The sequence below is a fragment of the Tympanuchus pallidicinctus genome, unplaced genomic scaffold (assembly GCF_026119805.1).
Source record: "Tympanuchus pallidicinctus isolate F22 unplaced genomic scaffold, pur_lepc_1.0 scaffold8, whole genome shotgun sequence".
Classification (NCBI taxonomy): Eukaryota; Metazoa; Chordata; class Aves; order Galliformes; family Phasianidae; genus Tympanuchus; species Tympanuchus pallidicinctus.
Window position 1 is genome coordinate 16661418 of NW_026294802.1, and position 16994 is coordinate 16678411.

The window sequence follows — 16994 nt, forward strand, 5'->3', positions numbered from 1 at the left end:
TGTGCACCTCTGTAAGCTGCAAGCAGGATCACCCCACACTGCCTGACTTCAGCACGCTTTGAGGAATAAACAGGAGCAAAGGGTTACACGGGTGGCAGGCAGCTTGCTGTTCCCAGGCAGTCCAGAAAAGCCTTCAGGTGTTCAGTTTTGCACCTGAGGATCCCTTGGTCTTTCACTTATCAAGGAGCAAATAAGCAGAAGCTGCATCCTGTGGTGCAAAGTCAAAGCTGTTTCCAAAACTCGAGTGGCCGTATGCAGCCAGTGGGGAGTGGTAATCCTGCAGCCTCACCCTGCCTACTTCATTTTAGAATTTAGACACGTCCCTCTGAGTTAAAAAAACAAACAGGCATATAACAAACACACCAAAGGAGAAATTTCAAAGGGCAGTTAATAGCCTGAGCTTGAAATGGGGACAGAAATAGCTTCTGAGAAATGCCTCGAGCCTCAGCAGCACCAGACACAGCATGCAGTCTGTGCCGCCTGGGCTTCGCTGTGCTGCAATGAAGGACGAGCCCTACTCATGCTGTGCCCCAGGGAGCTGGGGGAGGAGGGTGCAGACATGGCAGCAGAGTGGAAGTGCAAGATGTGGTCACTGTGTCTCATTCATCAGCTGCCATCCTGTTGCCATTAAACCATTCCTGCAGCATATGCTGGATCTGGCCAGCAGCAGGCTGACAGGACACGGGGACAGGGTGATGCAGATTAACTTACGCTTTCTCACATATGCTATGACACAAGTAAGTCTGAGAGTGATGTGTAAGACCAGGGCTTATCTGCTAGTTCTCCTGGGGATATAGGCTATCAGTAAATGAGCTTAAGGTGTGGGTGACATTGTGGAGAATTAAGGCACTGTCAGAGCTGAGATGCCCAGGACCTCTGTAACATCCCAACTGGGCAGGAATCAGGCATAGTTAAGGAAAAGATCCATAAGATCAACGCCAGCCATCACCTAGTACTACCAAGTCCACCACTAAACCATGTCCTTCAGTGCCATATCCACACATTTCTCAAATACCCCCAGGGATGGTGACTCCACCACATCCTTGGGCAAAATATGCCCCTTAACAGTAAAAACAAGCAACTTACCACTAAATCTGGGACATACCCATATTGCAATAGGCATGAGGAACGAAGGGTTTTCATTGAAACCACACAGATTTTGCGGAGACAAAAGGGTTAAGAAGAAACCATATCACAGCTTTCAGCTGTACAGTTCAGAGTACAGAGAAGATTGGGACAGGCTTTTCTGAGAGGGGAACAGTGTTGAGGCCACAGACACAAGTTGATGCACTGGAAATTCCAGTTAGATGTGAGGTAAGCTATTTCTCACCACAAAGGTTGTCAAACACCAGAACTGGTTGCCCAAAGCAGCTGTGGCTCTCCAGCCATAGTTTGATTAGGCACTGCCATGTGCCGCCTGGTCTGAGAGGAAGGGTTGGCCCACATGACTTCCAGAGGTCCTTTCTAACCTGAATTCTCTGTGATTCTTTGAATACAACCTGCCACTCACTATGGAAATCAACCCAAGAAATATCATTCAGTTGCATGTGTTATTTATTTTTCCCAAAAAATATATTTAAGTATAAATCTCAGTGCAGGAAATTACAGCTTAATGCTATAGCAATATTATTACATGTCAGCAGCAGCCAACACCACGTGCAGTCACATTATTAACAGGTTAAGGCTGTTTGTGCTGAGAGTAGAAAACAGCAAGAGTCTGCAAGCTGTTTTCTAGAGAAGTGGCTGTCACTACACAATCACCAAGCCAAGTCAAGGACAGTGGGGACACACAGAATTTAGCAGTAGCAGAGGTATGTCACACTACAAGCAGAAGTTTTGTCCTTCATCTCTGATAAACATTCCTTCATCTCTGTGCAATTTGGTACCCTGGGGAAGCTGGCTCCCAGCATCCCAGCTGAATTTCTTTCAGTAAAGCTGGTTGTTTCTAACAGATCAGTAACCTAAGTGGAGTCTGTAGATCTCTCTGCAGTGTAGGTAAGGAGAGGCAACTTCAGAAGACAATTCATCCCATTAACCTTAGATGCTGCTTTTCCAACATCATTCATTTGACTTTAAAGCATCACAGGAGAGAGAGGAGTCATGGCCTACAGGTGCCCACTTCTTTCCTTTGGCCAGGAAAAGGTGTAAACCACAAGCTGAGAGGTGAACCTTGCCATTACAGATGATTAAGGTGGAGGGGATAAACCTCAGCCCAAAGGATGCATAAGCATGGTAGAGATGCCTTCTCCTGTGGCCCCAAGGGCAGTCAGAACAGGGGAAAGGAAGAGTTCTGCTTCAGCCTAAAAACTGTTCCTCAGGGTTCCCAAGGCTCAGTGCAAGGAAGGAAACTGAACATCCTTCCTAGGCATTTCCCAAAGCAGTACTGCGTCCTTCCTAGAGGTGGGCAGGCAGGAGCAGGGAGAAGAAAAATGATTCCCTCAAGGTCACCAGTGGCACTGGAGACAGTTAAGAAAAGAAAGGCATTGTCATTCTCTTGCTCCAGTTCAAATGATGGGGGCTGCAGACATGCTTTTCATACCTTTGCTTGAGAGAAGAGTTTATCTTCAGGCCTGGTGCTTATATCCTTGTATCAGCACCTATCTCAGAGTCTCTTTCTAAGCTTGCTTTAACACTGCTTTCTTGTCCAGCAGCCTTCAGTTCATCCATTTTCTTGCCACTAGGTAGTTTTTGGGGGCAAGCAGGGAGATACCGAAACCAAGAGACAGCACAGTATTTTGTGCCTATGCCAAATGGAAGATCATAGACCTTGGAAATGAGCTGGGAGTTGTCCACCTCTCCCTTGTGGCTGTGCTTCCATGCCAGGAGACCCCGCTCCTCCTGTGTTCCTGTGAAAGCAAAAAGGAAATTGTTGTATTTCAAACACTCAGGTGGGTGTTCTGAACATATGACTGCCTTGGGCGCTCCACATTTGGCTCTCAAATCGCAGCAGATCCACTACAACATAGAGATACCCTGCACTGAAACCCTTCTAGCTTCAAAACTCTTTACAAAAACTAGCGACTGTGCTGCTAGACAGTACCCATCTTCCTGCAGTGCCTTTCAGTCTCCTCCACTGCTTCTCATGGGAATCAAAGATACTTAAACAGGTTTTCAGAAGCCATGGGGGATGGAAGAACTATTCAAGAGGCATTGTAAAGTGCTAGAAAAGCAAAGCTGGGTGTTAACTGCTCGAATATCATGAGGTAAGAGAATTAACTTTAGCTAGCAATTGCTAAATGTCTGTAATTGTTGCAATGGCTGAGTCCCTCTTGGGAAAGAGAGTGAGCACATAAATTCTGCCTGGAGGAGCTGAAGATCAAGGGTACAATAAAATTAATGAGCCAAAAGGATATTGGCTTTTCAAAAAGTCTGAGATAATAAAAGAGTCTGCTTAACAGAGTGCCCTTCCTGCTCTCTTTCTGTAGAACTTCCTCTCCTATTGTTAGGCCATCCCTCCCTAGGCTTGATGAAAATTAGAGGGTCTTTGATGGCTGTGAGGGGCAGCCACTGGTCCTATATCACATCTTTGGTCATCAGCCCTTCCTGCTGCTTTCCACTGATGTGGAGCAATTCGACTTCAATTTCATTAGCTTTCATAAGCAGGCACACATCAACATATTGTCTATCAGAAATCAGAGAATCATTAAGGGTGCAAAAGACCTCTAAGATCACCTAGTCCAACCATCAGCCCATCCCCACCATGCCCACTGACCACGTCCCTCAGTGCCACATCCACACGGTTCTGGAACACCTCCAGGGACGGTGTCTGCACCACCTCCCTGGGCAGCCTGTGCCACTGCTGCACCTCTATTTCTGAGAAGAAATTTCTCCTAATATCCAACCTGCATCTATAAGCAGAGAAGAAATATTTCTTACCATGCCCTCCCTCCTGCAGTTGCCTTTCTCTCTCCTTTCTGCCAACAACATGACCCAGGCTAGCATTTTATATAAAAGACATTTTTTACTGAATTGACTTCTCCTCAAGCTAGATTGTTGAAAAACGTTTTTTTGTTTTGTTTTGTTTTAATGAGTTACTGTTTTGGAAGCAGCAGCTATTCCATTGATGTCTCTCCTGTTCCCCATTCTTCTCCAGGAGTTCAGTGACATAGAATTTCATGGTTGCTATTACAGCTTTTACCCATAGAGCAATGGTAATAAGGACAAAAAATACCGAGTGACAAACCCCAGGGCAGACACAGACTTGTAGCTTAGCTCATTTCAGCAAAATCCTACCTGGAATGGTGTTATCGAGGATAAACCCCAAGAGCCCACCCACAAACATGCCAGTGGTGAGAAGCACCTGGATCACCTGGTCCAGCTGGATGATTTCTAGAGGAAAAACAAAGACACATATTCAACCAGCAGCATATTCAGTGCCAAAAGGCTGCAAGATGCATGCTTGTTTAGACAAGACGTGCAAATCCCAAAACAGAGCCTAAGATTTGGCAATGCAAGGGAGGCACCGGAGCAGAGGACAAGAGCAGCACTCCCAGAAAGCAACGGACAACAGTCAGAGGACAGCTTTCAGGATTTTGTTTGGAAAAAAAAGGTTGCTTTGGATCAGCCTTTGCTTAAGTTCTATGCTACAGAAAGCTCTTCTAAAATGTGCTGTCACTTCTTACCTGTTTCTAGCAGCGTATGATTTTTGTTTGCCCAGTTGGGAACTGCGAGTCCAGCAAACACAGAGAATCCAAATATAAAGATGTTTCTGGAGGAGTTCATATCCGTGTACTGCACAGAGAAATTGTGTATGTTAGTACTGACAGCTTGGAATGACCAAAATCCATGGATTAATTCATTAGTGAGCCATGCTCAGACGTACACACACAAACCCAATGACAGGTGTTAGAACAAAGTTCTGCTTAACCAAAATTAGCAGATGATTTCAAACATGTATGGCATACACTAGAAACTGTATATGGCAGATAATCAGATGGCCAACCACTCTGTGATCTCCAGCTTAGACACCAGGAAAAGGTGTGATTCAGCCACAGCCTCTGGCGGAACTGGAAATTAAACCTCTTACTGAGACTCTTACCCAGTTTGAGACCTCTACTCAAAGAGCACTCCTCTAAATGCACATAACTATAGGACATAGAGAAAAACCATCCATAGGAGAGCAGCTACAGAAATTCCTCCCTTGCTTATAACAGCTTCCTTCAGATAAACTGTGAGATGGGGATGAGCAGCCCTGGAACTGCTGGGGCATTAACCAGTGCCTGCAAGCCCTGTCTCAACCTGGAACCTCTCTTTGTGATTTCATCTCTGCATAAGTGCCCTCATCTTCACCCGAGGAACTGCCAGTACAAATGTTGACATTTGCTGCAGCCCTGCTTACGTCTATCTCAGGCTGGTGAGAATCTGGCTTGAAACCAAAGTAACCTTCCCTAGGAATGGAAAGGTGCTCACACAGCTGTTACCTGCAAATTGGAAATCCCCACTGCGGTGATAATGCCAAACATCACGAGGAACAGGCCTCCGATGACAGGAGTGGGTATGCTGGCAAGCATTGCCCCCGCTTTCCCAAAGACGCCGCTCAGGAGCATGGCACAGGCACCAGCAATGATCACCATGCGACTCCCTACCTGGGTGGGAGGAAGAGCAGGCAGTGATGCACCAGTGAGCACAGACCTGTCAGGCAAGGCTTGCAACCAAAGCACTCGGTGGCACGTTCGGTTCCAGCCTTTGGGTTCAGATGGGAAGCTCACACTGTGTGGAAAGTCCCTGCAGCTGTACACTAGGAAATATTTATCGTAATAAGCACCCTGAGAACAATGATAGATCCACACCTATTTGCTTTGCTATCCTCTGCCCCATTGCTATCATGACTTAACAGTTCACTGTGAAACAAAAAGCACATTAAGAGCACACTAATCCCCACATACAGCTCTGCTTTCACTGCAGTGTAGGAACATTGTGGCATACCCACACCCTACTCCCAGATAATTCACTGGACAACACTTCCACCAGAGGTTAGTTTCTACCTCAAAATGGCCTTCAGCTAGGTGTCCTGCACCAAGCAATCCTCTCTCTGTGGACCAAGATGTAGCAGAGCAGAGCTGGCCAGCCTGGCTGCTTCCATCCTGAGCTCTTGCATCTGTTATATTCTTTACACAACCAACACCAGGTTAATGAGAACTGGGGAAGTCTCTTGTTCTGCCCTTACCTGCCATCACACACCAGCTTCAGTCAACCCACCTTTCTCTCATTCTTCCCCAGGAAGAGCCAGGGAGCCATTCTTAGTCCCACACTACAACAATGATGGGATGAAGCAGCAAGCTTCATTCAGAGCTGTTAGAGTGTGTGAATAGGAAAGGAAAAGAGTATCTGACAAACAAAGGGACGAAGGAGACATTTACAGATTACAGAAATTAAACACAAAAGCAGCATATTTGTTAGACTTTCAATTCAAGATACGCTTTGCCACACCAAAACTTGGACAGCTTAAAGAATCACACTAAGATTTACAGCATTTGTGTCTTAGGCAGAGAAGTTCTGTAATCCTCTGCAAACAATTTATAATTCAATTAATTATTTTAATCCTTTCACTGAAGTATCTGAAGAATGCCATTTTTTTTCTGCAAGGGTTTTTTTGCAAATGCTTTCAGCCAAAACACTGCCAGTAACTGGTACTGTCCCTTTTCAAATATTACTTAAAATACTTTGAAGGCACATTTTTATGAAATCTAAGTTTTACTTGATTGTGAAAGAAATGAGTAAGATTTGGTGGAGAGTTTCAAAATAAAATCATGCACTGCCTTCAGGTGCACTTTATATTCTTTGGCTTAAAACCTTGGGACAGCATTATCATCAAAGCAATAATTTAATAAAAGCCACAAGATCTGTTTGTTCCAAGATTAGAATGAAGCTTCAGATTCTTAATTTGCTGAAATTGTCGTATGTCAAATTATCCAATAAATGGAGTTGGCCTCAAAGGCAAAGTAACTAATCCACTGATACCACAACTGGGAGCATCTGCTTCTAAAGCTTCTAATTTAGAGTTTGTTTCAATTATGTCAGGGAAACAAGAAAACTGGTTTTTGCTCGTAAAGCTGAAGAAGCTGCAGTTTCCCAAAGTCTTTATCCCTCTTTGAAATTCTCTTTTTCTTGGAAATGGGAGCCCAGTGCTGGCACGCTGGGTTTGATCCAGTATCTCAAACATAGGTGCCTGATGCCATTTAAGATATTGGATCTTGGCAGTTTCTGAGACCTGTGTTTAAGCAGAGGAAACAAGTCCCTGGCACTTCCCTTTATTGTCAAAACATATGTTTCCCATGTAAAAACAAACAAACAAACAAACAGAAATCTGCCTTGTGATCACAGCAACCCCAACTATCCCAGTCAGAATGACTGAGATAGAAATTCTTCACTCAGGGTGTGGTGAGGCATTGGCCCAGTTGCCCGGAAAGCTGTGGATGCCCCATCTCTGGAGTTGCTCAAGGCCAGGCTTAATGGGTTCCTGGGCAGCCTGAGCTGGTGGGTGACAGCCCTCCGCATGCCAGGGGGCTTGGAACTAGGAGATCCTTGAGGTCCCTTCTGACCCAAGCCATTCTGTGATTCTATGAGACTGTCTTCTGGGCACTGAAGTCTGAACAAGGTGAGCAGAGGTGGGATCTAAGTGAACTGTCCCCTGAATCAGCACAGATGGCATGTCTGTGCAAGGACCTGGAGTACATGGGGACAAGGCACGTCTATAAACTGACAATTATGGGTTTGAGCACTTCTGCACTATGGTCATGTCAGCAAACTACATCATGAGAGAACAGGCTGAGGGTGACAGGCTAAACTGAGCCTCATGCAGTTAGATACAACCACTTCCATCAAACGCTGTGAAAAATGGTTATTTTGAGGTCTATAAAATCCAGCAAAATAACTAATATTATTGTTCAGGAGCTGTAAATCAACATCTGCTTTTAGGTAGACTCACAGCTTATTTGACAATGATTTAGAAATATTTTTCAAGTTGGCTGCTGGATGTACTCATCCCCTAGCAATAAAGCCTAGTGAAAAATCTATGATCTGATGGTCAAGTTTATCTCTCTTTGGAAATTTCTTACCCTCATAAGAGCAATAAGATACTCAGGGAATTCACACAACTTTAAAGAGAGGTAAAAACATGGACATTTGCCATCAGATTTCATAATCTCAAAGAAATGGTCTACCTTTCACACGATTGCCATCCTTGGGTTATGAAAATTGTGGAACTTGAATCCCTAATAAGGCTCCTTTACTCTCCTTCCATTTATTTAGGAGGATAGACAGGTAGATAGGTAGATAGATGGATAGTATCAGATAAACTCAATCCTCAAGAAGTTTCCAGAATAGCTCAGTGTAACATATTCTCTTTACAGGAGCCTAAGCCAGGAGCCATGAGTAACCACAGCCCGTACCCCTCCCACATGCAGAGTTGGGCTAAAGAAGCTTCCCATACCAATGTACACAACGCACTTGTAACCACACTCAGGAGATGCACAGGAGGGCAGGGCACTGCAGTCACCCTGCCGTGTGAAGCTCACCTTGGTGATGCCCAGGGCCCCCACGTTCTCACTGTAGGACGTGGTGCCGTTTCCTGTTCCCCAGGCTCCAGCCAGGAGGCAGCCAATGCCTTCCACACCGATCCCACGGTTGATGGCATGCTTCGGTGGTGGTGGGGCACCAGACAGGCGGGCACAGGCATAGTAATCCCCCATGGACTCCAGCATGGAGGAGATCACCCCGGCCAGGATGCCGAATATCCCAGCCAAGCTGACTGTTGGCGTTCCCCACTGTCCTGCAAATAAAGAGCTTGATTCAGGTCAGTGAGGCACATTTACCCCAAAATCTACTGAGAGGGAAGAACAGCAGGGTGCTTGTGCGTGTTTGCCTGATTTTTGGCACTTTGCTTCCCTGTGGTGGCTGTGAGGTGGGCAGGGTAAAGCAGCAAGGGATAGGGGAAAGGGTTGTGCAGCTTTGTGGCAGTACCTGGGTAAGGGAGCCGAAACCAGGGAGCCTGAGATAAGACGTCCCCGTGGGTGTCTGTCCGTGCCAGGTGGCCGTAAGCAGTGGGGTCCGTGGGGAGGACGTCAGTCACCGTCAACACGTAGCAGAGCAGCCAGCTCAGGGACAGCCCCAGCAGCACCTGCCCGTCACATTCGGCAACGACAATCTGGTTACGGCAGAGCCGCATCTCCAGCAATGACAGACAGGTCTGGGACAAGGCCTTCTCCTACCCAACCTTTTCCCTGTGCACACGTGAGCATGCACATGGGATGGAGGGAGAGTGACAGCAAGTATCCTGGTAGCCCTCCTTTCTGCCCCACAAACAGACGCCATGGGTCTCTTCTCCCATTCTCCCCACTGCCCCTTGCAGTGTAGCCTGGGTTGGGAAGTGCTAAGTCCACTTGAAGTGAGTGGAAACAGCCCAGATAGCCTGGACTGGGTGAAGCTGGTCCCTCTGCCATGCTGCCCAGATCACCAGGAGCACTAACATACCGGGAAGATCTGGAAGATGTAGATGGGGGAGAAGTGGCACTTCTTGCCTCTCTGATACGATGGCAGTGGCACAGGGACATTCTTCAGGTACTGAGAGAACAGAACTATGAAAAAAACAGTCCTGGGAGGAGGGGAAAACAGACCATGAGACAAAGTGTTTGCCCAGATGCCCACCTGTCTCCATGTGAACTGGAGGCCTGGCTACCTGATTTCCTTTCATTTGAAGGACTCCAGACAGACTCCGAAAAAGTCTCTCAGCACCAAAAGTAGCAGTGCCTTTGTTTGCCCCAAGCCTCCAGGGCTTGCTCCAGTGGCCACGAGGTGCAGCTCCTCTCCCACCCCTTGTGTGGGACTGCACTCTTACCAACAGCAGCGCAGGGCTGCACAGACACATTGCAATATGCAGCCAGAGGTTATCAATTGCTATTCAGAGCACTGAATGACTGGATGCAGAATGTCTGAGGAGGAACCAGCTTCCATTCTTGGTTTCTAAAGCTACAGAGCATAGACCAATGGCTTCAGTGCACATTTTGTGCATTTGCATTAACAAAGGAGCTCAGCAGCCTGATGAATCACTGCAGAACACTCATCTATCTTGGGTAGGTGTCACTGCTTATTATTCAGGTTGCCTGACACATTCCATTAATAGATACTATTTTCATCTGCTGCTGAAATTTTGCCTAACTTTTTTCCATTTAGAATGAAAATTTCCATGGAAAACATCTGCCCCAGGCCAAATATTTCTGGAGAAATATATCCTAAACCTATTTCAAAGAGTGATGTTCAAGAAATAGACATAGTCGAGAAGGTCATTTTGCCTTGAGCAGTAGTAAGATCTGCCCATGTGAGATTTAGTAGAATTTGTTTGTTGGGGAGAGGCATATTGCTCTTTCTCACAAAACTCTGCTCAAGTATGATAAGTCTGTGGCAATGATCATTCATCTCAGGTCCCAGGTATTGAGCATAAACATCTCTGATTTTAGCACGTGCAGGCCATAAAGATTTTGAGCTTTTTTTTTTTTTTTTTTTTCTGGAATACTGTTAAGTGATGAACTGTAGTATGTACCATTACCAAGGAGCAAGGGAGCACACACCAAACAAGTTTCTCAAGGCAACATTGGGATTCACCCATTATGGAGGCTCTAGGATGTGGTAGGGCTGGACAGCAGGGCTTAGATCACAGGACCCATGTCTTCTACCTTCTCCATCACCTGTCTCTCCCTGGGATGGGGATTAGCACAGGTGGAAAAGAGAAGAACAGAAAGGATAGCCAGGGTTGCAGGCAGGGGCTGGATACAGGCAGGAAAACCCTGGTAATGGAGCAGCACTGCTGGGCAAAGTGGTCATGAGAGAAACAGAGGTTAGGAGCTAGGGACTGGAGAGGGGAAGTGGAAAAATGAGACAGTCCTGATGAGGAAATAGATTTTGAAAAGAGAATTCAGATCGGCCAAGCAAAGGGGCTGGGACAAATCACTAGAGCTAGAGAACAGGACAAACCACAGATGTAGTGGAAGAAATAAGGGTGAAGGGGAAATTGAGGAGCAGGGGGACAAGCAGGGTTTGGGATCTTATGGAGTGCTTGTGGAAGAGATCAACTGGGTGGAGAACTGCAGGTGGAGAAGAAATGTGGCATTTGGAGCCTGGGAGTGCAGGTGTTGGCAGGCAGAACAGAACTAGCAGTGACAGGAGAAGTGGAGCTGGGAGCAGAAGGCCTACCTGGGTCCTGATAATATCCCCATGACAGCACACTGCCTTCCAAGGCTGCATTCAAGGCTGACCTCTGGACCTCTGAGTTTCCAAAGACAACACTGAAAGCACTAGCAAACTGTTGGAAGTCATAGAGGAAAACAACCTGCTGCTGTTGTATGCTATCCCAATCTTAAACCTGCACTGCGGATCTGAAACTGCTTATCTGCAGGGGAACTGTGCAGTGGTAGCTCTATTTTTTGAGAATGTTTCTGAAATTTAAATTTAAATTAGATTTAAATTCTGAAATTAGATTTAAATTTAGCTTTAGAGAAGATATTAGGAAGAAATTCTTTACTATGAGGGTGGTGATGCACTGGAACAGGTTGCCCAGTGAGGCTGTGGATGCCCCCTCCCTGGAAGCATTCAAGGCCAGGCTGGATGGGGCTTTGAGCAACCTGCTCTAAAGGGAGGTGTCCCTGCCTATGGCAGGGGGTTGGAACTAGATGATCTTAAAGATCCCTTTCAACCCAAACCATTCTATGATTCTAAAAATATCGAAGAAATTCTGCCACCAGGAACACTTGTACACTCATACACAGAGGTACACACAAATTTCCCTGTAAGAATGCTCTCAGTGCTGCAAAGGCACATGCACACAATGTACACATGCCCAGAGCTCCCCCAGGTCCTCTGGGGAGAAAACAATTCCTCCTCGTGGCTTGAAAACAAGACATGAAGCAGCAGCTATTATAATTTGAGGAATACAGAACTCTGAGTGCTTAACTTTGTTATTTTAGAAATGCCTTTTTAACTTAAATAATGGATGTGTAGGATACTGCGCATAAACAACTATAACAGAAATTGCCCTCAGCAATGACACATAGGGAAGACTTGTTTCTCTACTGAGCTCAGACCTATGAGTTTTCACAAAATCAGTATTTTTAAAATTCGCTTTTGTATTTGATTTGTTGCTGGTGTAGCTGAGGGCTAAAAGCTTCTCGAAAGGTAACCGTGTCATGCTGGTGTCTTGCACAAGCCTTCTGCGTGTCAGCACTCCACAAATAAATCTTGAGTTCCAGGGAAGAGATACTTACATGAATGCTATGCCCCAGTGCTGTCCAGCTTTATCCCCAGCCGAGTCAAAGAGAGGCAGAGCAACCAAGGTGATGGTGGGGGCTATTGTCAGGGGGCCAATGAATCTCATCAGAAATCCAACAAGGCCAGAAAATCCAACAAAGATTTGAAAGCAAGAAGCCACAATGATAGCTCCTTGCACCTGGAAAAACGGAGGAAGAGATCAGACAGTGAATGGACCTCTAACTATTAAGTTTTTTTCTTAAGATTTTTCTTGAGGAAGTCAGTACCAAGCCAGTGTGAGAGCCAGGCACTCCTCCAAAGATGGACAGGTATGGAGGCCTGCCACTGACCACAGCAGGGCTCTGCTGAGCATTACTTGGGGGGAAGGACCACCAAAGTACCAGCACACCAATTCCCACCTTGGCTGAGGGATTTAGTTGTTTACCAGGGCTTGTTTAATTCCCTTGTGCCTGCCATCTGTGACACCCAAGCACACTTCAGCTTCCCTGCACCCAATCTTTCTGCTCCCCCAAAATGCAGGGGAAAAGCTCTTGCTCTGAAAATGGGAATAGAGCCATGGCCTCCACTCACCTCCTACCTGGGAAGCACTTGGGGTGTTTCACCACACTGGTAGGACAGGATGTCATGACAGCTTCTGTTTTTTTCCTGAGTATCAGTTTACCTCTGGGGACATGGTCATCACTCTGAACTTTTCTGTGTTTGACAATCACTGTTTAAGTAGCCAGTGACTGTGTCCTGAAATGCCATTAGCTGTTCTCATCACTTCCAGCCAGGAGGCTCAGGGGTGAAGCTGCTGTCTTTGCAGATTTGGTGATAAACCTGCAGTACTGAGCATTTTCCCTCATGCTGGCTCCAAAGGCATGAGGAACACAGGGCTATGGATAACAGGTCTGTTTCACCCAGTGGAGACTTTGCGGGGGCCGTAATCAACCAAGGATTCTTTGTCTCCTGTTCAATGGTAGCACAGCACCAGAGCTTAGGTGCCCAGGAAGCTGAAACTAGGCAGAGGCTAAGGGCCATTGGAGATGGAAGATAAGGTGCTTTCCTGAAAGCAAACAGCCCTGATACAGAACAGGTGCCACTGAAGATGTGATGTACCTCTCGAATCCGTGTCTGCCAGACTTCAATGAACTCAGGTGAAGAAGCGTTCACCAGCGTGGCATTCTCCGTCCAGGCAGGGCACTTCCACTTGGGGAGAGACAGCATGGCCAGGGTGGGGGTCAAGAAGGAAAAAGTTCCTCCTTGAATAATAGGCAGCCTAGAAGGAGGACAGAGGGAAAAGCTGACAAGAATGCTAGAATCTCAGCTCCATTTAGGTGAGAGGAAGGAAAGCAAAATAAATTACAAACAAAACAAAACAAACAAAAAGCCCACAAACAAACAAACAAAAAACCCACCACAGTCTGGTCGTGGTCTCTGGCATTGTCTTTTGGTCTGTTCTGGCAGGTCACCATCACTGACAACGCTTGGGAATTGTTGCCAGTAGTACTCAAAGAGCAATGACCACAACAGAGAGAGTTACGTTCAGTATGGAACCAGACTGCTATTCTGGTTTAAGGATATATGTGTCCTTCTAAGTTGTGACTGGGTCATAGAGCCACATATGGTAAAAAGGCAGCCAAAAGAAAAAGCTGGAGGAGGAGAGAAGGGAAAGGAAGAAAGATGCTGAGACTGAAGAAAAGTTTAGCACTGACCTGTGCCCAAATCTCACCAATATCCATTTCTTTCCTCTGTCCCCTTGATCTGCCTCACTTTTCTTCACAACCTGCTTATAAACACAATCACATACTGGCTATCCTCCATGCCATAACTATCTTCAGACTAGGAGCTAGAAATTGTGATTTATATCTTAGGAGATCAGTTTTTTTTAGAGCTAATTCCTCTGCTCTTTCTCCACTGACACTGGAAAGGAAACCTACATGGACACAGCAACAAGCTCTGAAAAAGCCAGGGGAAGTCTCCAAAGTGCTTTGGCTTTATCTGCTCAGAAATCTCCCCAGGAGCAGCTCCCAAAGCAACCTCTCCTTGCACCAAAAACCCCAGTGGCACCTGCTTAGAAAAGCAGCAGGGCAATGATCCATGTAAATGCTTCTGCAGTTTCCCTGAAGCTGAAGCGTTTCCACCGTTCATCAGAAAGCACAGGAAAATGAAGGATGGCAAAGCTGTTACAGCACCACATCTCCACCACTTACAACAAGTATTTATATCACTGCAATTACTCATGCCACGTACAACCGAGGCACTGTTAGAACTAGCCAGCAAGTTATATTTGAACATCAGTCATCCGTGGAGTCACTTATTTAATATATTCATCCAAACATGTTGCAGCCTTCAAAGGATTCTGCTAGGCAAAAAAGGCAAAAAGGCAAAAAGGAAGGAAGGAAGGAAGGAAGGAAGGAAGGAAGGAAGGAAGGAAGGAAGGGACACAGAAGACTTAGTGCCACCACTGTTGAATTAACAACAGCTTTATAGCTCCTGGTGTGCTGGTCCTGAGCTGGTTTCCCAGCTGGTATTGGCTTAACATCAAGCAGGAGTGTTGATGTGAAGCATATGGGGATCATGGGTTGTTTGTTTTTTTCTGGCAATGTTTACAAGATTTAGAGGAGATGTTATGCTCTGATCATCACTGCATGATGCCTAAGCATCACCACAATGGCAAATGAGGTCACTTACCTGTATGTCCTCAGGAGCTTCTTGGATAGTCTCTAATGACCATCTGGGACCCATCATTCCTTTTTCATGCTCTGTCACATGACTGAGCTGCAGGTTACAGTGGGTTGAGGTTTTCCACCATTTACTGCTTCTGGAGGGCTGCTCCCAGATTGTACTCACTCTTAGAAGGAACCTCCCCATTCCTACTGCCAGTTCCCACCTCTTTGTTCATGTGCCAGCACTGTATTTTAGCTGAAGTGCTTTTTCCCTGCCTAATCCCATCTCTGCTCTCTCAAACTAATTGCAGACTGCAGCCAGACCCATTCATCCACCACTTGGCCTAGAACAGCCAATCTCACTTACATTACCTCCACAAGATGAGCTGCCTCCCATTACCATACCACATAAACACATTATCATTATCCCTCCCCTCACCTCTCCTCCTCTGAATCAGTCTTTCTAAAATACAGACATCAAGAACTGTGCAGAGCACCTAGCTGAGGGCTCCTCAGGGCATTGGACGTAGCACTGATGTTTTCCAGGAAAAAAACATCCCATCAGCCTCATATTTATTGTTTTCCCCAAAGACTTGCTGGTGACTTGTGATTATCAACTACTGAAGGCTTTGAGAAAGCAATAAAAAGAGAAAAAGAGATCTGCTTCTGGTTCCCCCGGCTAGGTTTGCTTGCCATCACTTCCTTCAGCTCTGCTCCAGGCTGAGTCCAGCTTTCTGACAGGGAATGTCCTCATGCCTTATAATTGGGGCCAGCAATAAGGCAATTGCATCCTTAGTGCAGAAAATGCCATTTAAGCTTATCCTATAGGATCAGCTCCTCACTGCTTAATTTGATCTGCTGTTCCTCATTCAGTTACTGAGCCACAAGAGACATTAATGAGACATTAATGTGTCATTCTCTGCCACACTTTTATCACCAAGTCCTTTTGGGGGCAGCCTGAGGGGACCTGGGGGATCTGAATCACCCGAACAGCCCACACCATAGCTGTGTGCCCTAGCCTGAATTTAATTGAACTCAGAAGAACCTCTCTTTGGTGGCCATAGTGGCCTGGCATGCATTGCAGGCTACCTCCAGGCCCCTTTCTCCATTAATCCTGCACCAATGGAGTTACCTCCAGGGAGGGGTTTGTCTACCACCATTACTTATTACAGACAATGATGGAAAAGTTACACTAGGAAAATGCCCAGGAGGTGTAAAAAGTATTGTGATTTGCCAGTAGAAGAGTTTTAACCAGGTTATTCAGATTTGAAAGTCAATCAATGTGTGATTTTTGCTTTTGAAGCAAGAAACACCAGTTCTTGTCAATGCTTATCAATGCTTATAAATATCTACTGGGCAGGAGTCAAGTGGATGGAGCCTGGTGTTTTTAGTGGTGTGCAGCAGCAGAACAAGGAGCAATGGGCACAAACTAGAACTTAGGAAGTTCCATACAAATATGAGGAAAATTTTTTTTACTTGGAGAGTGAAAGAGCAACGGAACAGGTTGCCCAGATAGGCTGTGGAGTCTCCTTCTCTAGATATGCACAAGACCCCCCCTGGATGCCTGCCCATGTGATTTACTGTAGGGAACCCTCTTTAGCAGGGGTAGTTGGACTGGATGAGCTCCAGATGTCCATTCCAACCCTTGCAATTCTGAGGTTCTGTGTTATTCTGTTCCTGCCATAACAGAGGAAAAATAATGGAAAGAGAGAGGCAGTCCAGAGTTATGACAAAGGGAATAGAAGAAATTTTGCAAGGCCAACAAGGACCCAGGCTCTTTGGGGCACTGAGGATGCGTCTCTTACGAAGTATTTAACTTTCTCCTGAGTCTCTGAAGGTGGTGGATGAACTGCAATTTCTCCCAGTTACCCCCCTGAACTCTTTTCTGAACATCTCTGTGCACCCAGGGCCAGGGCCAGATCGAAAAGGACCTGCCACAGCCATAGGGTCTCCGGTAAGGAGAAGGCAGATACTGTATACTGCATCTTTTTTAATGCTTTACCTTTTGCATGACAGATTCCTTATGAGCCCAACAAAAGATGTATCAAGTACCAGGAAATGCAAAAGCCAAACAGTGAGGCAGCCCTG

General features: G+C 46.0%; 1 protein-coding gene across 2 annotated transcripts in view; it reads right to left on the reverse strand.

Moving 5' to 3' along the window:
- Window positions 1-1529: 1529 nt before the first annotated feature.
- The window catches only part of LOC128074003 (solute carrier family 23 member 1-like), a 55557-nt gene continuing 40092 nt past the window's right edge, over window positions 1530-16994 (reverse strand). For both annotated transcript variants that reach the window (XM_052669485.1, XM_052669484.1), the window contains 9 exons: window positions 13357-13516; window positions 12255-12436; window positions 9472-9592; window positions 8962-9118; window positions 8517-8770; window positions 5421-5585; window positions 4623-4731; window positions 4234-4329; window positions 1530-2846 (listed from right to left, as the gene is read on the reverse strand). In XM_052669485.1, the coding sequence (XP_052525445.1) occupies window positions 2578-2846; window positions 4234-4329; window positions 4623-4731; window positions 5421-5585; window positions 8517-8770; window positions 8962-9118; window positions 9472-9592; window positions 12255-12436; window positions 13357-13516 (1513 nt within the window). In that variant the 3' untranslated portion in view covers window positions 1530-2577. The remainder of the gene's footprint in view (window positions 2847-4233; window positions 4330-4622; window positions 4732-5420; window positions 5586-8516; window positions 8771-8961; window positions 9119-9471; window positions 9593-12254; window positions 12437-13356; window positions 13517-16994) is intronic.